This window comes from Pseudophryne corroboree, chromosome 3 (genome assembly GCF_028390025.1).
Source record: "Pseudophryne corroboree isolate aPseCor3 chromosome 3, aPseCor3.hap2, whole genome shotgun sequence".
NCBI lineage: Eukaryota > Metazoa > Chordata > Amphibia > Anura > Myobatrachidae > Pseudophryne > Pseudophryne corroboree.
Window position 1 is genome coordinate 763,967,244 of NC_086446.1, and position 26,476 is coordinate 763,993,719.

General features: G+C 47.3%; 1 protein-coding gene and 1 long non-coding RNA gene across 6 annotated transcripts in view; both read right to left on the bottom strand.

The window, feature by feature from the left end:
- The window catches only part of LOC135056801 (early activation antigen CD69-like), a 207,968-nt gene that overhangs the window by 140,006 nt on the left and 41,486 nt on the right, over positions 1 to 26,476 (bottom strand). For 4 of the 5 annotated variants that reach the window (XM_063962405.1, XM_063962404.1, XM_063962406.1 and 1 more), the window contains exon 2: positions 3,328 to 3,384. The exons of the other annotated variant lie outside the window; for it this stretch is intronic. In XM_063962405.1, coding sequence (XP_063818475.1) covers positions 3,328 to 3,384 — 57 coding nt within the window. The remainder of the gene's footprint in view (positions 1 to 3,327; positions 3,385 to 26,476) is intronic. 5 annotated transcript variants of the gene reach the window in all.
- LOC135056803 (uncharacterized) lies at positions 148 to 3,261 on the bottom strand. Its single transcript, XR_010244074.1, has 3 exons — positions 3,053 to 3,261; positions 442 to 535; positions 148 to 356 (listed from the first exon to the last, which is right to left on the bottom strand). It is a non-coding gene; the product is annotated as an uncharacterized LOC135056803 (long non-coding RNA).

Consider the following 26,476-nt stretch of genomic DNA (forward strand, 5'->3'; position numbering starts at 1 on the left):
ATTTCCTTCTCTCGAAGTATGTCGTCTCCTCGGGCACAGTTTCTAGACTGTATATGTATTATATATATATATACTGTAAAAAAAGAAGAAGATTTCCCAAAGGAGCTTGTGCTAGTGCTCTGGTATATGACAGTATAAATAGTATCCTTATTTATTATTCTTAAAAAAGGATTTTATTTCCTTTAAAGATACAATACATAAAATTGTTCAATTACATTCCATGATACTTTATACACGAGATGATTGAAAACAATGTTCCATTCTTAATCATATAGTGGTGCCTCTTGAAGAACGCAATAGTTGTCTCAAAAACCCAACGCGTTTCGTCCAACGGACTTCATCAGGGGCTTTACAATCTAAGAATTTAAAAAACATTTATGAACATCCAACTCTCATATTAATGGAGTCACTGTATCATCTCACAAATACAAATATACATACCAAGAAACTTCAATACAGATAATCAGCACATAAATCTTCAATAAGTAGACACATTACCAGAACGGTATTGGATAAAATTCACCTCATGGATTATCTGTAAGACCATTGTATGCATCATAAATAAAACATACTGTACACACATACTAAAAGAATTAAATTAAAATGCGGTCAAGATATAATGAGAAGGAGGAGGAATGGGAGATGAGAATGCAATAAAGGAATATATATATATATATATATATATATATAAAGGTTTTTGTACGAGAGCACTTATAGGACTCACACGTTTAGGGTGGTCTAATTATTTACACTGGGACGGGCTCACTGTATGTACCTTTCAATTAATATATATAATTATCCTGTTGAAACTCAGCAAAAAAAACAAAAAGCAATTTATTACAATACAAAATATTTCATACAGTGTTGTCTCAGTTCTGTATAAATAAGTTAATTCACAGAGTTTCACTTTCAGTATGACAGTAAAGATGGGCCCCACTCAGCTCTGGGCCCCATATCAGCTGCACTCCCTGCACATATGGAAGCTACACCCTTGTATATAACACATGTAACTGTGACAGGGAAGGTGGCCCCTCTCGGCTCTGGGCCCCATATCAGCTGCACTCCTTGCACATATAGTAGCTACACCCTTGTATATAACGGGTGGTCTTCTGTATGCCGGCGGTCGGGCTCCCGGCGCTCAGTATACCGGCGCCGGGAGCCCGACAGCCGGCATACCGACACTTATTCTCCCTCGTGGGGGTCCACGACCCCCCTAGCGGTAGAATAAAATAGTGTGGCGCGCGTAGCGCGCCACCGCGCCCATAGCGTGGCGAGCGCAGCGAGCCCGCAAGGGGCTCATTTGCGCTCGCCACACTGTCGGTAAGCCGGCGGTCGGGCTCCCGGCGCCGGTATGCTGGTCGCCGGGAGCCCGACCGCCGGCAATCCGTAGTGAACCTGTATATAACACATGTAACTGTGACAGGGAAGGTGGCCCCTCTCAGCTCTGGGTCCCATAGCAGCTGCACTTCCTGCACCTATGTTAGCTACACTCTTGTATATAACACATGTAACTGTGACAGGGAAGGTGGCCCCTCTCAGATTTGGGCCCCATAGCAGTGATACTCCCTGCACCTATGGTAGCTACACCCTTGTATATAACACATGTAACTGTGACAGGGAAGGTGGCCCCTCTCAGCAATGGGCCCCATAGCAGCTATACTCCCTGCACCTATGGTAGCTACACCCTTGGGCCCACAGGGTCCAGGGGAGCCTACACCGCACACCCTGCACCCATTATTTATAATACCCTCCAGAGTCCTGTAGTGCAGCAGCGGTGATTGAATGCACTATGCTAGTTCCTGGCTCTGGGCAGTTTGTGATTACAGGCACTGGGGGATATTCCGAGTTGTTCGCTCGTTGCCGATTTTCGCAACGGATCGATTAAGGCGAAAATGCGCATATACTGCTGCACCTGTGCATAATGCCCACATGTATATATACCGCTGCGTCTGTTTATAATGCCACATGTATCTACTGCTGCATCTGTGTATAATGCCCACATGTATCTACTGCTGCACCTGTGTATAATGCTCACATGTATATACTGCTGCACCTGTGTATAATGCCCACATGTATATACTGCTGCACCTGTGTATAATGCCCACATGTATATACTGCTGCACCTGTGTATAATGCCCACATGTATATACTGCTGCACCTGTGTATAATGCTCACATGTTATATACTGCTGCACCTGTGTATAATGCCCACATGTGTATATACCACTGCGTCTGTTTATAATACCACATGTATATACTGCTGCACCTGTGTATAATGCCACATGTATATACTGCTGCACCTGTGTATAATGCCCACATGTATATACTGCTGCACCTGTGTATAATGCCCACATGTATATACTGCTGCACCTGTGTATAATGCTCACATGTTATATACTACTGCACCTGTGTATAATGCCCACATGTGTATATAATGCTGTGCCTGTGTATAATGCCACATGTATATACTGCTGCGCCTGTGTATAATGCTCACATGTATATACTGCTGCACCTGTGTATAATGCCCACATGTATATACTGCTGCACCTGTGTATAATGCCCACATGTATATACTGCTGCACCTGTGTATAACGCCCACATGTATATACTGCTGCACCTGTGTATAATGCCCACATGTATATACTGCTGCCCCTGTGTATAATGCTCACATGTATATACTGCTGCACCTGTGTATAATGCCCACATGTATATACTGCTGCACTTGTGTATAATGCCCACATGCACCCTTGGGCTCATACTGTATATTGTGTGTAAATCTGGCTTTGATACTAGTTAGTGCCTCCTGAGCTGTACAGTGTACACAATATAACCTAAGTGGCGAGCACATCCCCACAAATTGGATACGTGTGGCATCCTGGCTGTCAGGATGCCGGCGGTCATGTGACCGACGCTGGAATCCTGAGACCACTCAGGAGACCCGCACTGGATCACAGCCAACATCATAAAGGCGAGTATCAGGGTTTGGGTAAGGGCCCGTGGATAGTTTAGCCCTAGCAGACACCCCCCCCGAGGGGGACGGGGTATATACTTACCCCCTCCGATGTTGGGATCTTCAATGCAGGGATGCCACGGTCGGTCATGTGACTGCCGGCATCCCGACCGCCAGGAACAATCAACCCCAAAAAAGACGCCTGGGCTCTCATCAACCTGAAGAAGGCCATGAAATTGGCAGATCATCCAATAAAATCTGAGGCATTTCTCTTTTTTTTTTTCTTTTTAACACATTTTATGTCTGCAATTTGTATGCAAACTCAGCATCAAGTCTAAACAACAATAGAATTGAATTTCTCATATTATTTATTATTACCTGAATGATACCTTTTAAATTTCTTTTCTGGTTCCATTGGTAGAGATGTGGAAAAATCTGCAAAGAAAAAGAAAATCACATCTAATGACAATTTATATGTAATTCTAAGGGGCCAATTCAGTTAGCTGGGAGTGTAAAACAGTAATACTAGGCGGGTTATCTGGGCAGGGTATTCCTGTTTGTTTTTGTTCACACTGCATAGAGGTGCAAACCAAAAATTGTCAAGGTTAACTTTTATTGGTTATTGATTCTGACAGAACCTTAATTGCATCTCCCCCTTATTATTATTACCAGTTATTTATATAGCGCACACATATTCCGCAGCGCTGTACAGAGAATATTTGCCCATTCACATCAATCCCTGCCCCAGTGGAGCTTACATTCTATATTCCCTACCACATGTACACAGACACATTCATACTAGTGTTAATTTTGTTGGGAGCCAATTAACCTACCAGTATATTTTTGGATTGTGGGAGGAAACCGGAGTACCCGGAGGAAACCCACGCAAGTACGGGGAGAATTTACAAACTCCACACAGTTAGGGCCATGGTGGGAATCGAACCCATGACCTCAGTGCTGTGAGGCAGTAATGCTAACCATTACACCATCCGTACTGCCCCCTTAGAAGCAGACATACATGCCTGGTGGTGTACAAAGACATTTATGGGCACCTTAAAAAATTTTTTGTGAAGGTCACCCATGCATAACGCAGTGATAACAAACTTGCATACATAAGAGCAGGGGTGGATTGGGATTGAAAACCAGCCCAGGAAATTTATCGAGGTAGCCATAATAGGGGTGGGGTCTGTCGAGGGGTGGAGTCTGTCAAGAGGGTGGGGTCACTGCTCATTAGGCCTGATTCTCAGTTGTATGCAGTTACGGCCTCCTTGCTTCTTTTGTTGCAGTTGTGTCTGCAACTTTTTGCTAATGCCGCTATATAGCCCTTCCCTGGTGTACATCCGTGCATCTGACTGTGCAAGGACTGAGACGCCCTCTTACAGTGGATACAGGTGCTGCAATCATGCTTTGTTCATCTTTAGACGCCACAACTGGTCACACAATTGTAACCTGCACCAGCCCTATGCTAGGCACAGATCACCCGTCTGAGTATGACCTCTGATGTGAGCAATGCAGCTTGTCTATATGCAGCTACTTTCAGCAACACATTCATTACTATGCCACATCTGTATCTGATCAGCCAACCAGCTGTACTGGCCCAAGAATGTGCAAAGCTTCTAATACACGTCTTGATGCGTCTAACTCTGTACTGTAACTCCTTGTGAACACCACATGGGACACATGTGCAGTGCAACTCATATAAATGCGCAGACTAAACACATTGCACAAGAAAAAAAAACATGTTGTCCCCCACAGGAAAATAAAAATAAAACACATTGGCTTCAAGTAGTATAAAATTATACAGAATGTCCCACACAGGAAAAAACAAAACAAATAGAGCACACTACAGACATGGTGGCAGCAGGAAACACTTATTACATACAGTACACTTTACACATGGCGGCTGGGGGCCCACACCACATACAGCACACTACACACATGGCCGCAGCAGTGGGCACACATTACATACAGCACATTACACACATGGCAGCAGCAGTGGGCACACACTACACACACGGTGGCAGCAGAGGGCACACACTACACACATGGCAGAAGCAGTGGGCACACACTACACACATGGCAGCAGCAGTGGGCACACACTACACACATGGCGGCAGGGAGCACACACTGCATACAGCACATTACACTCATGGCAGCAGGGGGCACACACTACATACAGCACACTACACACATGGCGGCAGGGAGCACACACTACATACAGCACACTACACACATGGCAGCAGGGGTAACACACTACATACAGCACACTACACACATGGCAGCAGGGGAAATACACTACATAGAGCCCAGTACATATGGTGGCAGCAGGTAGCACACACACTATATACGTGGTAGCAGGCAGCATACACTACGTACAGCACACACACTACACACATGGCAGCTGGCAGCACACACTACATACAGCACACACACTACACACATGACAGCACAAAATCACACACAAGGAGTGGTATACACTCACAGGGAGGCCAGAGTTGGTGAGCACAGCAGAACACACAGGGTCCAGAATGAAGATCAGAACACTTTATTGCTCATCTGTCTTTCCCCACATGTATCACACCCAGAGCCGTAATTAGACTTTTTGGTGCCAAAAAGAGAATTGGCACAGGGCACCAATAGGGACATAAGGCACAGGCCTCGCACGGAAGAGGCATGACAAAATTGATCCTAGAGAAGGCACTCACGCAGTCTTTCAATTTGTAGTAAAAAGGTATAAGTTGATTTCTCCAACAGCGTTTCGGGGGTTAAACCCCGTCGTCAGGGACAGCACATCACAAACACATAAATGAAATACAACACTTATATATCAAGGACAATCATGCCATTCTAACTATATTAAGCTACCTGTACCACGTTAAAAAAGAAATAACCAGCACCATAATCGAGCAGATCTATGCAGTGTGCAGCCACACATCTAATCCCTTGCAGCCACACACTACATAGATCTGCCAAGCCGTAACGCAGATCACCCCTTCACAAAGTGCAAGGTAAGCTTCAAATAGTTAAAACTCCCCAGATTGGAAATCTCTGGCTTTCTATGCAAGGAGAGATAACTCAATGAATAGAGAGTCCGACTGCAATGTCATAGGCAACAGGTTTAAATCCCGGGCACATCAGCATCCCGAAATGTAATAAAGGACAGTGCGACTGAACAAAAAGCTCTCAAGTCAAGTCCATGAATGCAGTATAGGGAACCGTATTATCAACAAAATGGGTTGGGGTAGGAGATGGGTTAGTCAGGAGATGCTGGGCTTAAAAATGGGGGAAGCTGCAAGTGAAAGCAATTAGATAGTTCATAATTGACAAGTGCTGCCAACAGCGCCCCCTGTAGCGCTACATGCGGAGCACACACCGCACACACCTAGTTACTAGAGATGAGCGGGTTCGGTTCCTCGGAATCCGAACCCGCCCGAACTTCATGGTTTTTTACACGGGGCCGAGCAGGCTCGGATCCTCCCGCCTTGCTCGGTTAACCCGAGCGCGCCCGAACGTCATCATGACGCTGTCGGATGCTCGCGAGGCTCGGATTCTATCGCGAGACTCGGATTCTATATAAGGAGCCGCGCGTCGCCGCCATTTTCACACGTGCATTGAGATTGATAGGGAGAGGACGTGGCTGGCGTCCTCTCCATTTAGATTAGAAGAGAGAGAGTGAGATTGAGACAGAGACACTTGATTTACTGGAGCTTAGGAGTACTAGAGAGTGCAGAGTTTACTAGTGACTGACCACTGACCAGTGACCACCAGTGCAGTTTTATTTAATATAATCCGTTCTCTGCCTGAAAAAAACGATACACAGTGACTCAGTCACATACCACCATATCTGTGTGCTCAGCCCAGTGTGCTGCATCATCTATGTATAATATCTGACTGTGCTCACACAGCTTAATTGTGGGGGAGACTGGGGAGCAGTTATAGGTTATAGCAGGAGCCAGGAGTACATATTATTATTAAAATTAAACAGTGCACACTTTTGCTGCAGGAGTGCCACTGCCAGTGTGACTGACCAGTGACCTGACCACACTAACCACCAGTAGTATAGTATACTATATTGTGATTGCCTGAAAAAGTTAAACACTTGTCGTGTGACTTGTGTGGTGTTTTTTTTTTTTATTCTATAAAAAACTCATTCTGCTGACAGACAGTGTCCAGCAGGTCCGTCATTATATAATATATACCTGTCCGGCTGCAGTAGTGATATATATATATTTTTTATATCATTATTTATCATCCAGTCGCAGCAGACACAGTACGGTAGTTCACGGCTGTAGCTACCTCTGTGTCGGCACTCGGCAGTCCATCCATAATTGTATACCACCTACCCGTGGTTTTTTTTTCTTTCTTCTTTATACATACTACATCTCATTATCATCCAGTCTATATTAGCAGCAGACACAGTACAGTACGGTAGTCCACGGCTGTAGCTACCTCTGTGTCGGCACTCGGCAGTCCGTCCATAATTGTATACCACCTACCCGTGGTTTTTTTTTCTTTCTTCTTTATACATACATACTACATCTCATTATCAACCAGTCTATATTAGCAGCAGACACAGTACAGTACGGTAGTCCGCGGCTGTAGCTACCTCTGTGTCGGCACTCGGCAGTACGTCCAATATTGTATACCACCTACCCGTGGTTTTTTTTTCTTTCTTCTTTATACATACATACTACATCTCATTATCAACCAGTCTATATTAGCAGCAGACACAGTACAGTACGGTAGTCCACGGCTGTAGCTACCTCTGTGTCGGCACTCGGCAGTCCATCCATAATTGTATACCACCTACCCGTGGTTTTTTTTTCTTTCTTCTTTATACATACATACTACATCTCATTATCATCCAGTCTATATTAGCAGCAGACACAGTACGGTAGTCCACGGCTGTAGCTACCTCTGTGTCGGCAGTCGGCAGTCCGTCCATAATTGTATACCACCTACCCGTGTTTTTTTTTTCTTTCTTCTTTATACATACATACTACATCTCATTATCATCCAGTCTATATTAGCAGCAGACACAGTACGGTAGTCCACGGCTGTAGCTACCTCTGTGTCGGCACTCGGCAGTCCGTCCATAATTGTATACCACCTACCCGTGGTTTTTTTTTCTTTCTTCTTTATACATACATACTACATCTCATTATCAACCAGTCTATATTAGCAGCAGACACAGTACAGTACGGTAGTCCACGGCTGTAGCTACCTCTGTGTCGGCACTCGGCAGTACGTCCATAATTGTATACCACCTACCCGTGGTTTTTTTTTCTTTCTTCTTTATACATACATACTACATCTCATTATCAACCAGTCTATATTAGCAGCAGACACAGTACAGTACGGTAGTCCACGGCTGTAGCTACCTCTGTGTCGGCACTCGGCAGTCCGTCCATAATTGTATACCACCTACCCGTGGTTTTTTTTTCTTTCTTCTTTATACATACATACTACATCTCATTATCATCCAGTCTATATTAGCAGCAGACACAGTACGGTAGTCCACGGCTGTAGCTACCTCTGTGTCGGCACTCGGCAGTCCGTCCATAATTGTATACCACCTACCCGTGGTTTTTTTTTCTTTCTTCTTTATACATACATACTACATCTCATTATCAACCAGTCTATATTAGCAGCAGACACAGTACAGTACGGTAGTCCACGGCTGTAGCTACCTCTGTGTCGGCACTCGGCAGTCCGTCCATAATTGTATACCACCTACCCGTGGTTTTTTTTTCTTTCTTCTTTATACATACATACTACATCTCATTATCAACCATTCTATATTAGCAGCAGACACAGTACAGTACGGTAGTCCACGGCTGTAGCTACCTCTGTGTCGGCACTCGGCAGTCCGTCCATAATTGTATACCACCTACCCGTGGTTTTTTTTTCTTTCTTCTTTATACATACATACTACATCTCATTATCATCCAGTCTATATTAGCAGCAGACACAGTACGGTAGTCCACGGCTGTAGCTACCTCTGTGTCGGCACTCGGCAGTCCGTCCATAATTGTATACCACCTACCCGTGGTTTTTTTTTCTTTCTTCTTTATACATACATACTACATCTCATTATCATCCAGTCTATATTAGCAGCAGACACAGTACAGTACGGTAGTCCACGGCTGTAGCTACCTCTGTGTCGGCACTCGGCAGTCCATCCATAATTGTATACTAATATCCATCCATCTCCATTGTTTACCTGAGGTGCCTTTTAGTTGTGCCTATTAAAATATGGAGAACAAAAATGTTGAGGTTCCAAAATTAGGGAAAGATCAAGATCCACTTCCACCTCGTGCTGAAGCTGCTGCCACTAGTCATGGCCGAGACGATGAAATGCCAGCAACGTCGTCTGCCAAGGCCGATGCCCAATGTCATAGTACAGAGCATGTCAAATCCAAAACACCAAATATCAGTAAAAAAAGGACTCCAAAACCTAAAATAAAATTGTCGGAGGAGAAGCGTAAACTTGCCAATATGCCATTTACCACACGGAGTGGCAAGGAACGGCTGAGGCCCTGGCCTATGTTCATGGCTAGTGGTTCAGCTTCACATGAGGATGGAGGCACTCAGCCTCTCGCTAGAAAAATGAAAAGACTCAAGCTGGCAAAAGCAGTAGCACCGCAAAGAACTGTGCGTTCTTCGAAATCCCAAATCCACAAGGAGAGTCCAATTGTGTCGGTTGCGATGCCTGACCTTCCCAACACTGGACGTGAAGAGCATGCGCCTTCCACCATTTGCACGCCCCCTGCAAGTGCTGGAAGGAGCACCCGCAGTCCAGTTCCTGATAGTCAGATTGAAGATGTCAGTGTTGAAGTACACCAGGATGAGGAGGATATGGGTGTTGCTGGCGCTGGGGAGGAAATTGACAAGGAGGATTCTGATGGTGAGGTGGTTTGTTTAAGTCAGGCACCCGGGGAGACACCTGTTGTCCGTGGGAGGAATATGGCCGTTGACATGCCTGGTGAAAATACCAAAAAAATCAGCTCTTCGGTGTGGAACTATTTCAACAGAAATGCGGACAACAGGTGTCAAGCCATGTGTTCCCTTTGTCAAGCTGTAATAAGTAGGGGTAAGGACGTTAACCACCTCGGAACATCCTCCCTTATACGTCACCTGCAGCGCATTCATAATAAGTCAGTGACAAGTTCAAAAACTTTGGGTGACAGCGGAAGCAGTCCACTGACCAGTAAATCCCTTCCTCTTGTAACCAAGCTCACGCAAACCACCCCACCAACTCCCTCAGTGTCAATTTCCTCCTTCCCCAGGAATGCCAATAGTCCTGCAGGCCATGTCACTGGGAATTCTGACGATTCCTCTCCTGCCTGGGATTCCTCCGATGCATCCTTGCGTGTAACGCCTCCTGCTGCTGGCGCTGCAGTTGTTGCTGCTGGGAGTCGATGGTCATCCCAGAGGGGAAGTCGTAAGACCACTTTTACTACTTCCACCAAGCAATTGACTGTCCAACAGTCCTTTGCGAGGAAGATGAAATATCACAGCAGTCATCCTACTGCAAAGCGGATAACTGAGGCCTTGGCATCCTGGGTGGTGAGAAACGTGGTTCCGTTATCCATCATTACTGCAGAGCCAACTAGAGACTTGTTGGAGGTACTGTGTCCCCGGTACCAAATACCATCTAGGTTCCATTTCTCTAGGCAGGCGATACCGAAAATGTACACAGACCTCAGAAAAAGAGTCACCAGTGTCCTAAAAAATGCAGCTGTACCCAATGTCCACTTAACCACGGACATGTGGACAAGTGGAGCAGGGCAGGGTCAGGACTATATGACTGTGACAGCCCACTGGGTAGATGTATGGACTCCCGCCGCAAGAACAGCAGCGGCGGCACCAGTAGCAGCATCTCGCAAATGCCAACTCTTTCCTAGGCAGGCTACGCTTTGTATCACCGGTTTCCAGAATACGCACACAGCTGAAAACCTCTTACGGCAACTGAGGAAGATCATCGCGGAATGGCTTACCCCAATTGGACTCTCCTGTGGATTTGTGGCATCGGACAACGCCAGCAATATTGTGTGTGCATTAAATATGGGCAAATTCCAGCACGTCCTATGTTTTGCACATACCTTGAATTTGGTGGTGCAGAATTTTTTAAAAAACGACAGGGGCGTGCAAGAGATGCTGTCGGTGGCCAGAAGAATTGCGGGACACTTTCGGCGTACAGGCACCACGTACAGAAGACTGGAGCACCACCAAAAACTACTGAACCTGCCCTGCCATCATCTGAAGCAAGAAGTGGTAACGAGGTGGAATTCAACCCTCTATATGCTTCAGAGGTTGGAGGAGCAGCAAAAGGCCATTCAAGCCTATACAATTGAGCACGATATAGGAGGTGGAATGCACCTGTCTCAAGCGCAGTGGAGAATGATTTCAATGTTGTGCAAGGTTCTGCTGCCCTTTGAACTTGCCACACGTGAAGTCAGTTCAGACACTGCCAGCCTGAGTCAGGTCATTCCCCTCATCAGGCTTTTGCAGAAGAAGCTGGAGACATTGAAGGAGGAGCTAACACGGAGCGATTCCGCTAGGCATGTGGGACTTGTGGATGGAGCCCTTAATTCGCTTAACAAGGATTCACGGGTGGTCAATCTGTTGAAATCAGAGCACTACATTTTGGCCACCATGCTCGATCCTAGATTTAAAGCCTACCTTGGATCTCTCTTTCCGGCAGACACAAGTCTGCTGGGGTTGAAAGACCTGCTGGTGAGAAAATTGTCAAGTCAAGCGGAACGCGACCTGTCAACATCTCCTCCTTCACATTCTCCCGCAACTGGGGGTGCGAGGAAAAGGCTCAGAATTCCGAGCCCACCCGCTGGCGGTGATGCAGGGCAGTCTGGAGCGACTGCTGATGCTGACATCTGGTCCGGACTGAAGGACCTGACAACGATTACGGACATGTCGTCTACTGTCACTGCATATGATTCTCTCACCATTGAAAGAATGGTGGAGGATTATATGAGTGACCGCATCCAAGTAGGCACGTCACACAGTCCGTACTTATACTGGCAGGAAAAAGAGGCAATTTGGAGGCCCTTGCACAAACTGGCTTTATTCTACCTAAGTTGCCCTCCCACAAGTGTGTACTCCGAAAGAGTGTTTAGTGCCGCCGCTCACCTTGTCAGCAATCGGCGTACGAGGTTACATCCAGAAAATGTGGAGAAGATGATGTTCATTAAAATGAATTATAATCAATTCCTCCGCGGAGACATTGACCAGCAGCAATTGCCTCCACAAAGTACACAGGGAGCTGAGATGGTGGATTCCAGTGGGGACGAATTGATAATCTGTGAGGAGGGGGATGTACACGGTGATATATCGGAGGATGATGATGAGGTGGACATCTTGCCTCTGTAGAGCCAGTTTGTGCAAGGAGAGATTAATTGCTTCTTTTTTGGGGGGGGTCCAAACCAACCCGTCATATCAGTCACAGTCGTGTGGCAGACCCTGTCACTGAAATGATGGGTTGGTTAAAGTGTGCATGTCCTGTTTTGTTTATACAACATAAGGGTGGGTGGGAGGGCCCAAGGACAATTCCATCTTGCACCTCTTTTTTCTTTTATTTTTCTTTGCGTCATGTGCTGTTTGGGGAGGGTTTTTTGGAAGGGCCATCCTGCGTGACACTGCAGTGCCACTCCTAGATGGGCCCGGTGTTTGTGTCGGCCACTAGGGTCGCTTATCTTACTCACACAGTCAGCTACCTCATTGCGCCTCTTTTTTTCTTTGCGTCATGTGCTGTTTGGGGAGGGTTTTTTGGAAGGGACATCCTGCGTGACACTGCAGTGCCACTCCTAGATGGGCCCAGTGTTTGTGTCGGCCACTAGGGTCGCTTATCTTACTCACACAGTCAGCTACCTCATTGCGCCTCTTTTTTTCTTTGCGTCATGTGCTGTTTGGGGAGGGTTTTTTGGAAGGGACATCCTGCGTGACACTGCAGTGCCACTCCTAGATGGGCCCGGTGTTTGTGTCGGCCACTAGGGTCGCTTATCTTACTCACACAGCGACCTCGGTGCAAATTTTAGGACTAAAAATAATATTGTGAGGTGTGAGGTATTCAGAATAGACTGAAAATGAGTGGAAATTATGGTTTTTGAGGTTAATAATACTTTGGGATCAAAATGACCCCCAAATTCTATGATTTAAGCTGTTTTTTAGGGTTTTTTGAAAAAAACACCCGAATCCAAAACACACCCGAATCCGACAAAAAAAATTCGGTGAGGTTTTGCCAAAACGCGGTCGAACCCAAAACACGGCCGCGGAACCGAACCCAAAACCAAAACACAAAACCCGAAAAATTTCAGGCGCTCATCACTACTAGTTACCGCTCTGATCACACCTTTAGCCCCCATTTGTGATCCTCTAGCCGGTGAGTGCATAATGAGATATAGCGCACCACCAGTGGTGTAACTACAGAGGGTGTGGGGGATGCGGCTGCTATGGGGCCCGAGATGCTTCCAGGGCCAGCAGCTCCCCCTTCACCCGTTCAACTCTGATGCAGTATGTAACTGATGCCTCTCTGTCCCTACTCCCTGGTGCCTCTCTCTGTCTCTACATCCCTGCTGCCTCTCTCTGTCCCTACGTCTTCTCTCTGTCTCTACGGCTTCTCACTTTCTCTATCTCTCCCTACATTCTTGCTGCCTCTCTCTGTCCCTACATCCCTGCTACCTCTCTCTCTGTCCCTACGGCCTCTCTCTGTTTCTATTTCCTTGCTGACTCTATCTCTCCCTATGTCCCTGCTGCCTCTCTCTGTCCCTACATCCCTGCTGCCTCTCTCTGTCCCTATGGCCTCTCTGTTTCTATTTCCTTGCTGCCTCTATCTCTCCCTATGTCCCTGCTGCCTCTCTCTGTCCCTACATCCCTGCTGCCTCTCTCTGTCCCTATGGCCTCTCTGTTTCTATTTCCTTGCTGCCTCTATCTCTCCCTAAGTCCCTGCTGCCTCTCTCTGTTCCTACGTCCATGCTGCCTCTCTTTCTGTCCCTACGGCCTCTCTCTGTCTCTATGTCCTTGCTGCCTCTATCTCTCCCTACATCCTTGCTGCCTCTCTCTGTCCCTACGTCCCTGCTTCCTCTCTATGTCTCTACGTCCCTGCTGCCTCTCTCTCTGTCCCTACGGCCTCTCTTTGTCTCTATGTCCTTGCTGCCTCTATCTCTCCCAACACCCCTTCTGCCTCTATGTCTCCCTACGTCCCTGTTTCATTTCTATGTCCCTACGTCCCTGCTGCCGCTATCTGTTCCTACGTCCATGCTGCCTCTCTCTTTGTCCCTACTGCGTCTCTCCCTACATCCCTGCTGTCTCTATGTCCCTGCTGCCTCCCTCTGTTCTTATGCACCTGCTGCGTCTTTCTGTCTCTAAGTCCCTACTGCCTATCTCTGTCCCTATGTATTTGCCGGCACTTTATCTCTGTGTCCCTGACACCATTTTCTCTGTCTCTGTGTCCCTGAGTTGGGGGGCCCCTTAAACATTTTGCGCATCACTATGACCATGCTTCAGTGACTAGTAGCATACTCTTACACTGTGTGCCGCGATTAGGGGTAGATTTGTTTACATTTGTAGCAGCACCCATACAGCTGCCGTATGACAACCAATGTGTGTGCAGAGAGCCTGGCCACACGCTAACAGCGTAGGGTCCGTTTGCCAGATTGGCGCTTTTTTAGCCTATATATATGCTCATAGTGTAAAGTCTCAGTAGTTCCTGAGGAAAACCACTGGGACATGGTTGAAATGGCTGTTGGGTTGCTGCTGCTGCTGGTGTCACATGGATACCTTATGGATCATAACGTGATGTTTTGCCAATAAAAACAAACCCTGCTAAAACGTGAGTGCTGGTCCGTGTGCTTTTTCTTAAAAGTGATACTGTACCTGTATGTACTGACAAGGTCAAAATACCGACATTTAAAATGTCGACAGGTCACAAATTCGACACAAGTTTTTCATTGTTTTTTGGTGTGTATGTCGACATAGGTTGACATGGACACTGTATAAGTGTGCCGCGTCCCCTCGCATGGCTCGCTGCACATGGCACACTATTATATTCCCCCTCAAGGTCCACTGGGATGGTAAAGTATGAACAAGTCGGTTCCAATAAAAAAATCATGAAAAACTCATGTCGACTTTTTGTCCTGCCAACATTTTAAATGTCGGTATTTTGACCTTGTCAGTATTTTAAATTACGTTTTTTTGACCATGTCGGGATTTTGGTTATAGGTAAATAGGTAAATACATATACATATACAGAGGGAGAAGGCCGGCACTCACAGTAGAGGTACAACAGGCCCAGGTGCGCGCCCCGATGTCAGAACACCACAATATAGCAAGAGTAACGGGCGGCACTCCAAGGACTTGAAAACGTGAGAAGAACAGCATCAACGTTTCGACTTTATTCAAATCGTCATCAGGATATCATACTACAGTACAGTATATAATTGTGGCATTTACTTACTGGCTGAGCAGCATTCAGAATTGGCTGGCTGCCAGCTCCTGTTTTGGCTGCTACGACTGGAACCTTGACGCTGGAGGTGGAGGACACAACGCTGGAGGTGGACATGGAGGCAGAGTCGTCAGTTGTGACTGACGGCCCATCCCTGCAAAGGCTTAGGGGGGTCTGATGCAGCTGTCCGTGCGCAGCAGCTCCGCCAGTGACCATTTTTCAACTGAGCTCTGATCATGGCAGCCGGCCGGCATGGGGGATGACAGCGGCTACTGAGGGGATGACCAGACCAGCCAAACAGAATCTGGTCCGGCGTCCAGGCATTCCAATCCGCCCCTGCATACAGGGCTTTGTTCTGAGCATCGCTCCACCACATCCTACCTGATACATGCAAGCAAACCCCATCCTCTGTGGCACCATCTACTAGTGATATTCTGGAAGACAGAGCATGTGCACAGGGGAGAAAAACCTCTGGCACAGTGCCTGAGGTTTTGCTTTCACTGTGCGGCACCATTTTTCTGAAGATGTCACTGGGCGCCAACGCATGAATGGGGGATTTTGGCCCGCTTGCAAGCACAAAGTAGGCATACTTTGGGTGTAGGATGTGCGGTATGGGGCCCCTTTAGAGGAGCCCATGTGCACTGCACACCCTGCACCCATTGTAAGTATGCCTGTGGCTTTGAAAGGGAGGGTAGGCCCCTCTCACCTGTGGACCCTATAGCATACCTTTTGTTTTAAAGAAACCCAGAACTCTGAAGTTGGGAGGTACAGTATGCAATGTACCCGCAACCCCTACAGCTAATTTACACACTTACTGCTGTTTTCTGGCATTCAAAACATGTAGTGTAACTTGTTCAAAACCTGTTTGGGTGAGGTTACTAAAACCCTATTACAGGTTGAGTATCCCATATCCAAATATTCCGAAATACGGACTTTTTTGAGTGAGAGTGAGATAGTGAAACCTTTGTTTTTTAATGGCTCAATGTACACAAACTTTGTTTAATACTCAAAAGTTATTCCAAATATTGTATTAAATGACCTTCAGGCTGTGTGTATAAGGTGTATATGAAACATAAATGCATTCTGTGCTTAGATTTAGGTCCCATCGCTATGATATCTCATTATGGTATGCAATTATTCCAAAATACGGATAAATCCGATATCCAAAATACCTCTGGTCCCAAGCATTTTTGATAAGGGTTACTCAACCTGTATTAAACTTCTATTTTGCAGTACAGTGCTATCATATAAACGGGCTTACAATTCCTATTATAAATTAGGATAAAACAACCTGGGCCAATATTTACTAAGAATTCGAGTTTGTCCGATTTGTGTTTTTTTTTCTAAGTCCCAATCCGGGAATTCACTAAGCACCAATCTCGGCAGTGTTTGGACTATTCGTAATGGTTTGATTTGCAAAGTTCTGAAATACGAATGAATAGACCATAGGTCAAACGCGGCTGTTATTTCATACAATACGGGCATTCGCTATTCATTCGTATTTGGGTGTTAGTTTCTGAGTGCTCAAGTGCGGGTCTGTTTTTTTTAGATTTGTTAAAAAAAGCAGCAAAAAAATAGACCTGCTTTTTCCAGTTGAATTTGGATAACCATGCACGGATCATTGAGATCTGTGCATGGTTATCTATGGGAGAAAGTCTGTTTAGTGTAAAAACTGAAAAAAAAATTGCGTGGGGTCCCCCCTCCTAAGCATAACCAGCCTCGGGCTCTTTTACCCGGTCCTGGTTGAAAAAATATTGGGGAAAAAATGACAGGGGTTCCCTTATAGTTAATCAACCAGCACTGGGCTCTGCGCCTGGTCCTGGTTCCAAAAATACGGGGGACAAAAAGCGTAGGGGTCCCCTGTGTTTCTGAAACCAGCACCGGGGTCCACTAGCCAGGTACATAATGCCACAGCCGGGGGACACTTTTATACTGACCCCTGCAGCCCTGGCATTACATACCCAACTAGTCACCCCTGGCTGGGGTACCCTGGAGGAGTGGGAACCCCTTAAATCAAGGGGTCCCCCCTCCAGCCACCCAAGGGCCAGGGGTGCAGCCCGAGGCTGTCCCCCCCATCCAAGGGCGGTGGATGGTGGGCTGATCACATTTTTTCACAAGGCTAATATTGTTTTTAGTAGCAGTACTACAAGTCCCAGCAAGCCTCCCCCGCAAGCTGGTACTTGGAGAACCACAAGTACCAGCATGCGGCGGAAAACCGGGCCCGCTGGTACCTGCAGTACTACTACTAAAAAAATACCCCCCAAAAAAACCGGACACACACACCGTGAAAGTATAAGTTTATTACATACATGCACACCTCCATACATACATACTTACCTATGTTCCCACGAGGCTCGGTCCTCTTCTCCATGTAGAATTTTTGGGGTACCTGTGAAAAAATTATACTCACATAATCCAGTGTAGAATTAGACCTTTGAATAATCCACATACTTGGCAAAATAATAAAACGGAAACCCGACCACGCACTGAAAGGGGTCCCATGTTTACACATGGGACCCCTTTCCCCGACTGCCAGGACCCCCCCTGACTCCTGTCAAAGAGGGTCCCTTCAGCCAATCAGGGAGCGCCACGTCGTGGCACTCTCCTGATTGGCTGTGTGCTCCTGTAGTGTCTGTCAGGCAGCACACGGCACAGATACAATGTAGCGCCTATGCGCTCCATTGTAGCCAATGGTGGGAACTTTGCGGTCAGCGGTGAGGTTACTTTCGGTCAACCGCTGACCGCAAAGTTCCCGCCATTGGCTAAAATGGAGCGCATAGGCGCTACATTGTATCTGTGCCGTGTGCTGCCTGACAGACACTACAGGAGCACACAGCCAATCAGGAGAGTGCCACGACGTGGCGCTCCCTGATTGGCTGAAGGGACCCTCTTTGACAGGAGTCAGGGGGGTCCTGGCAGTCAGGGAAAGGGGTCCCATGTGTAAACATGGGACCCCTTTCAGTGCGTGGTCGGGTTTCCGTTTTATTATTTTGCCAAGTACGTGAATTATTCAAAGGTCTGATTCTACACTGGATTATGTGAGTATAATTTTTTTCACAGGTACCCCAAGGATTCTACATGGAGAAGAGGACCGAGCGTCGTGGGAACATAGGTAAGTATGTATGTATGGAGGTGTGCATGTATGTAATAAACTTATACTTTCACGGTGTGTGTGTCCTGTTTTTTGGGGGGTATTTTTTTAGTAGTAGTATTAAAGGTACCAGCGGGCCCAGTTTTCCATCGCATGCTGGTACTTGTGGTTCTCCGAGTACCAGCTTGCGGGGGAGGCTTGCTGGGACTTGTAGTACTGCTACTAAAAACAATATTCTCATTTTTTCACAAGGCTATCAGCCCCCCATCCGCCGCCCTTGGATGGGGGGGACAGCCTCGGACTTCACCCCTGGCCCTTGGGTGGCTGGTGGGGGGGACCCCTTGATTTAAGGGGTTCCCACTCCTCCAGGATACCCCGCCCAGGGGTGACTAGTTGGGTATGTAATGCCAGGGCCGCAGCGACCGGTATAAAAGTGTCCCCCGGCTGTGGCATTATGTACCTGGCTAGTGGAGCTCGGTGCTGGTTTCAAAAATACGGGGGACCCCTACGCTTTTTGTCCCCCGTATTTTTGGAACCAGGACCAGGCGCAGAGCCCGGTGCTGGTTGCTTAAATATGGGGGAACCCCTGTCATTTTCCCCCCCATATTTTCTCTAACGTCCTAGTGGATGCTGGGGACTCCGTAAGGACCATGGGGAATAGACGGGCTCTGCAGGAGACAGGGCATTTTAAGAAAGAATTGGGATACTGGTGTGCTCTGGCTCCTCCCTCTATGTCCCTCCTCCAGACCTCAGTTTGAATCTGTGCCTGGACGAGCTGGGTGCTGTTTAGTGAGCTCTCCTGAGCTTGCTATAAGAAAGTATTTTGTTAGGTTTTTATATTTTCAGGGAGATCTGCTGGCAACAGACTCCCTGCAGCGTGGGACTGAGGGGAGAGAAGCAGCCCTACTCTCTGAAGATAGGTCCTGCTTCTTAGGCTACTGGACACCATTAGCTCCAGAGGGATCGTACACAGGATCTCAACCTTTGTCGTCCGATCCCAGAGCCGCGACGCCGTCCCCCTCGCAGAGCCGGAAGACAGAAGCTGGGTGAAAGAAGCAAGAAGACTTCAAAATAGTCGGCAGAAGACTCCAGTCTTCAAACTGAGGTAGCGCACAGCACTGCAGCTGTGCGCCATTGCTCCCACACTAAACCCACATACTCCGGTCACTGTAGGGTGCAGGGCGCGCGGGGGGGGGGGGGGGGCCCTGGGCAGCAATTAGGACCTCTTGGCAAAAGTTGGGCATATATACAGTTGGGCACTGTATATATGCATGAGCCCCCGCCATAATTTTGTACAGAAACGTGGGACAGAAGCCCGCCACTGAGGGGGCGGGGCTTCTTCCTCAGCACTCACCAGCGCCATTTTCTCTCCACAGCTCCGCTGAGAGGAAGCTCCCCAGGCTCTCCCCTGCAGATTCACGGTAGAAGAGGGTAAAAAGAGAGGGGGGGGGGCACATAAATTAGGCGCAAAAACATTATATACAGCATCTACTGGTTTAACACTAAGTTACTGTGTGATTCTTGGGACATATAGCGCTGGGGTGTGTGCTGGCATACTCTCTCTGTCTCTCCAAAGGGCCTTGTGGGGGAACTGTCTTCAAAAAGAGCATCCCCTGTGTGTGTGGTGTGTCGGTATGCTTGTGTCGACATGTTTGACGAGGAAGGCTATGTGGAAGCAGAGCGGGAGCAAATGAATGTGATGTCTCCGCCGACGGCGCAGACACCTGATTGGATGGATATGTGGAAGGTGTTAAATGATAATGTTAATTCCTTGCATAAAAGGTTGGATAAAGCTGAAACCTTAGGACAGTCGGGGTCTCAGCCCATGCCTGATCCTATGTCGCAGAGGCCGTCAGGGTCTCAGAAGCACCCACTATCCCAAATTGTTGACACAGATACCGACACGGATTCTGACTCCAGTGTCGACTATGATGATGCAAAGTTACAGCCTAAATTGGCTAAAGCTATAAGTTATATGATTATAGCAATGAAGGAGGTGTTGCACCTCACAGAGGAAACCCCAGTCCCTGACAAGAGGGTTCATATGTATGGGGGAAAAAGGCAGGTAGTGACCTTTCGCCCTTCACATGAGCTAAATGAGTTATGTGAAAAAGCTTGGGAATCTCCAGATAAAAAACTGCAGATTTCCAAATGGATGCTTATGGCGTATCCTTTCCCGCCAATGGACAGGCTACGCTGGGAATCCTCCCCTAGGGTGGACAAAGCTCTAACACGCTTATCCAAGAAGGTGGCCCTGCCGTCACAGGATACGGCCACCCTAAAAGATGCTGCGGATAGAAAGCAAGAGGGTACCCTGAAGTCCATTTATACACATTCAGGTACCTTACTAAGGCCGGCAATTGCGTCGGCCTGGGTGTGTAGTGCTGTAGCAGCATTGACGGATACCTTATCTTAGGATCTTGATACCTTGGACAAGGATACTATATTAATGACCCTGGGGCATATAAAAGACGCTGTTCTATATATGAGAGATGCTCAAAGAGACATTAGCCTACTGGGCTCTAGAATAAATGCAATGTCGATTTCTGCCAGAAGGGTCCTGTGGACTCGGCAATGGACAGGCGATGCAGACTCAAAAAGGCACATGGAGGTTTTACCTTACAAGGGTGAGGAATTGTTTGGGGAGGGTCTCTCGGACCTGGTCTCCACAGCTACTGCTAGAAAGTCAAATGTTGTGCCATATGTTCCCTCACAACCTAAGAAAGCACCGTATTACCAAATGCAGTCCATCGATCACAAAAAGGAAAGAAAGTCAGAGGTGCGTCCTTTCTTGCCAGAGGCAGGGGCAGAGGAAGGAAGCTGCACAACACAGCTAGTTCCCAGGAACAGAAGTCCTCCCAGGCTTCCACTAAATCCACTGCATGACGCTGGGGCTCCACAGGCGGAGCTAGGCCCGGTGGGGGCGTGTCTCCGAAATTTCAGCCACAAGTGGGTTCACTCCCAGGTGGATCCCTGGGCAATAGAGATTGTGTCTCAGGGATACAAGCTGGAATTCGAAGAGATGCCCCCTCACCGATACCTCAAATCGGCCCTGCCAGCTTCCCCCTTAGAGAGGGAAATAGTGTTAGCTGCAATTCACAAATTGTATCTTCAGCAGGTGGTGGTCAAGGTGCCCCTCCTTCAACAAGGGAAGGGTTAATATTCCACCATGTTTGTGGTACCGAAACCGGACGGTTCGGTCAGACCCATATTGAATTTAAAATCCCTGAACATATACCTGAAAAGGTTCAAGTTCAAGATGGAATTGCTCAGAGCGGTCATCGCAAGCCTGGAAGGGGGGGATTTTATGGTGTCTCTGGACATAAAGGATGCATACCTTCATGTCCCCATTTATCCACCACATCAAGCGTACCTCAGATTTGTGGTACAGGATTGTCATTACCAATTCCAGACGTTGCCGTTTGGTCTCTCCACGGCACCGAGAATATTTACCAAGGTAATGGCGGAAATGATGGTTCTCCTGCGAAAGCAAGGGGTCACAATTATCCCATACTTGGACGATCTCCTCATAAAGGCGAGATCCAGAGAACAGTTGCTGATCAGTGTAGCAAGCTCTCGGGAAGTGTTGCAACAGCACGGTTGGATTCTAAATATTCCAAAGTCGCAGTTGATTCCTGCGACTCGTCTACCCTTCCTGGGCATGATTCTGGAAACAGACCAGAAGAGGGTTTATCTCCCGATGGAGAAGGCTCAGGAGCTCATGACACTGGTCAGAGACCTATTAAAACTAAACAGGTGTCGGTGCATCATTGCACGCGAGTCCTGGGAAAGATGGTGGCATCATACGAGGCCATTCCCTTCGGCAGGTTCCATGCGAGGACCTTTCAATGGGATCTATTGGACAAGTGGTCCGGATCACATCTACAGATGCATCGGCTGATCACTCTATCCCCCAGGGCCAGGGTGTCTCTCCTGTGGTGGCTGCAGAGTGCTCACCTTCTCGAGGGCCGCAGATTCGGCATTCAGGACTGGGTCCTGGTGACCACGGATGCAAGCCTCCGAGGGTGGGAGACAGTCACACAGGGAAGAAATTTCCAAGGTCTGTGGTCAAGTCAGGAGACTTGCCTTCACATCAATATCCTGGAACTAAGGGCCATATACAACACCCTACGTCAAGCGGAGACCCTGCTTCGCGACCAATCGGTGCTGATTTAGTCAGACAACATCACCGCAGTGGCTCATGTAAACCGCCAAGGCGGTACAAGGAGCAGGGTGGCGATGGCGGAAGCCACCAGAATTCTTCGCTGGACGGAGAATCACGTAAGCGCACTGTCAGCAGTGTTCATTCCGGGAGTGGACAACTGGGAAGCAGACTTCCTCAGCAGGCACGACCTCCACCCGGGAGAGTGGGGACTTCATCAAGAAGTCTTCACGCAGATTGCAAGTCGGTGGGAACTGCCACAGGTGGACATGATGGCATCCCGCCTCAACAAAAAGCTAGAGAGGTATTGTGCCAGGTCAAGAGACCCTCAGGCGATAGCTGTAGACGCACTAGTGACACCGTGGGTGTTCCTGTCGGTTTATGTATTTCCTCCTCTTCCTCTTATACCCAAGGTGCTGAGAATCATAAGGAAAAGAGGAATGAGAACAATACTCATTGTTCCGGATTGGCCAAGAAGGACTTGGTATCCAGATCTGCAAGAAATGCTCACAGAGGACCCATGGCCTCTGCCTCTAAGACAGGACTTGTTGCAAACGCGGCTGCGTTTGACAGCATGGCGGTTGAACGCCGGATCCTAGCAGAAAAAGGCATTCCGGATGAATTTATTCCTACGCTGATAAAGGCTAGGAAGGACGTGACGGCTAAACATTATTACCGTATATTGCGAAAATATGTTGCTTGGTGTGAGGCCAGGAATGCCCCGACGGAAGAATTCCAGCTGGGCCGTTTCCTTCACTTCCTACAGGCGGGAGTGACTTTGGGCCTAAAATTGGGTTCCATTAAGGTCCAGATTTCGGCCCTGTCTATTTTCTCTCAAAAAGAACTGGCTTCTCTGCCTGAAGTGCAGACGTTTGTAAAGGGAGTGCTGCATATTTAGCCCCCTTTTGTGCCTCCAGTGGCACCTTGGGATCTAAACGTGGTGTTGAGTTTCCTGAAGTCACACTGGTTTGAACCACTTAAAACCGTGGAGTTAAAATATCTCACGTGGAAGGTGGTCATGCTATTAGCCTTGGCTTCGGCTAGGCGTGTGTCAGAATTAGCGGCTTTGTCACATAAAAGCCCCTATCTGGTTTTCCATATGGACAGAGCAGAATTGAGGACCCGTCCACAATTTCTGCCTAAGGTGGTGTCATCTTTTCATATGAACCAACCTATTGTGGTGCCTGTGGCTACTCGTGACTTGGAGGATTCCGAGTTACTAGATGTGGTCAGGGCTTTGAAGGTTTATGTAGCCAGAACGGCTAGAGTCAGGAAAACTGAGTCGCTGTTTATCCTGTATGCATCCAACAAGCTGGGTGCTCCTGCTTCAAAGCAAACTATTGCTCTCTGGATCTGTAACACGAATCAGCAGGCTCATTGTGCAGCAGGATTGCCGCTGCCAAAATCAGTAAAGGCCCATTCCACAAGGAAGGTTGGCTCTTCTTGGGCGGCTGCCCGAGGGGTCTCAGCTTTACAGCTTTGCGAGCAGCTACTTGGTCAGGTTCAAACTCTTTTGCAAAGTTCTACAAGTTTGATACCCTGGCTGAGGAGGACCTTGTGTTTGCTCAATCGGAGCTGCAGAGTCATCCGCACTCTCTCGCCCGTTTGGGAGCTTTGTTATAATCCCCATGGTCCTTACGGAGTCCCCAGCATCCACTAGGACGTTAGAGAAAATAAGATTTTACTTACCGGTAAATCTATTTCTCGTAGTCCGTAGTGGATGCTGGGCGCCCCTCCCTAGTGCGGACTTCTTCTGCAATACTTGTACATAGTTATTGCTTGCATAAGGGTTATGTTATAGTTGCATCAGGGTTGATCTGATGCTCTGTTGTTGTTCATACTGTTAACTGGGTAAGTTTATCACAAGTTATACGGTGTGATTGATGTGGCTGGTATGAGTCTTGCCCTGGATTCCAAAATCCTTTCCTTGTACTGTCAGCTCTTCCGGGCACAGTTTCTTTAACTGAGGTCTGGAGGAGGGACATAGAGGGAGGAGCCAGAGCACACCAGTATCCAAAGTCTTTCTTAAAGTGCCCTGTCTCCTGCGGAGCCCGTCTATTCCCCATGGTCCTTACGGAGTCCCCGGCATCCACTATGGAATACGAGAAATAGATTTACCGGTAAGTAAAATCTTCTTTTTTTAACCAGGACCGGCTCAAAGAGCCCGAGGCTGGTTGTGCTTAGGAGGGGGGACCCCACGCAATTTTTTTCAGAATTTTTAAGACTTTAAACAACTTTTTAAGGTACACAGATCTCACAGATCCGGCCGGGGTTCCTTGTGTTTTGACAGGCAGTGTTTTACTCATCACTCCCGTAAAACACTGCCTGATATTACGAATCATATCGACATCGGAAAAAACGATTGTGCAAAACTCGGCAGCTTAGTGAATGATCGTATCAGGATTCAAAAAGTTGCAGTAAAATGCACTCGATACCATTCGAGTTCAAACACCCTTCAAAACGGCCAAAACACGAATCTTTGTAAATATACCCCGTGGTGTCTATCTAGCAAGTGATCACAGGGGGTTATTCAGGTTGGTTAGCAAAGCAAAAAAAGGTAGCAAATGGGTAAAACCATGTGCACTGCAGATAAGGCAGGTGTAACATGTGCAGAGAGAGTTAGATTTGGGTGGGGTGTCATAGGCAAACGTGGGGGGTTCTGGTTGCCCAGAAACCCCCTCCTCTTGGCAAGTGGTTCAACTTATAACAACAATAGCAACGATATATAATATGATTACTAGAGCTACTGCCACATCATGCAGTTTAAGGAACAGAGCAGAGCTGCTGCTCATGTCCAGTGGTAGCCTCTTCTTCTACCAAGTTTGCTGTGTGTGGATCTTAGCTCTCAATCAGTGCACTGGACCAGTGAGTAGCTACTAGGAAGAAGAGACAGGAGCCTTACCATCATGTGGGAGAATGTTTGCATAGAAAGTGCAGTACTGGTTCTATTTTATTTGTGTATTTATTTATTATAATATGTTTAACCTCTTCCTGATTACTTATCTTAATTATATTATTTAAATATGTTTAATGCAGCATACACTATAGACCATATATTGTGTTAAATATTAATACTGTATTCCATGTTCCGCCAAGTGGGAGATTGTGAAAAAAAATTGGCATTTCTGCGCATGCGTATGCACCGCAATGTGCACGCGCGACGTACGGGTACAAAGGCCTTTGTGGTTTTACACAGGTTCTAGTGACATTTTCATTCGCACTGGCTGCCGCAAGAAGATTGAGAGGAAAGGAATGTTTCTAGGTGTCAACTGACCGTTTTCAGGGAGTGCTTAGAAAAACGCAGGCGTGCCAGGGAAAACGCAGGCGTGGCTCGGTGAACACTGGGTGGGTGTGTGACGTCAAAAGCCAACCCTCCAACATTAGAATCACGAAGAGTAAGTCCAGGGCTGGTCTTGTTTTGCACAAAATGTTTTTGCAGGCCCTCTGATGCACAGGCGTTCGCACTTCTGTAAAGCGAAAATACACTCCCCAGCGGGTGGCGACAATGCGTTTACACGGCTGCTAAAAACTGCTAGAGAGTGATCAACTTGGAATGACCACCAATACCCCATAATGACAACGTGAAAAAGTTTTTTTTAGATTTTTGCAAATTTATTCAAAATTAAAAATTAAAAAATCACATGTACATAAGTATTCACAGCCTTTGCTCAATACTTTGTTGATGCACCTTTGGCAGCAACTACAGCCTCAAGTCTTTTTGAATATGATGCCACAAGCTTGGCACACCTATCTTTGGGCAGTTTCGCCCATTCCTCTTTGCAGCACCTCTCAAGCTCCATCAGGTTGGATGGGA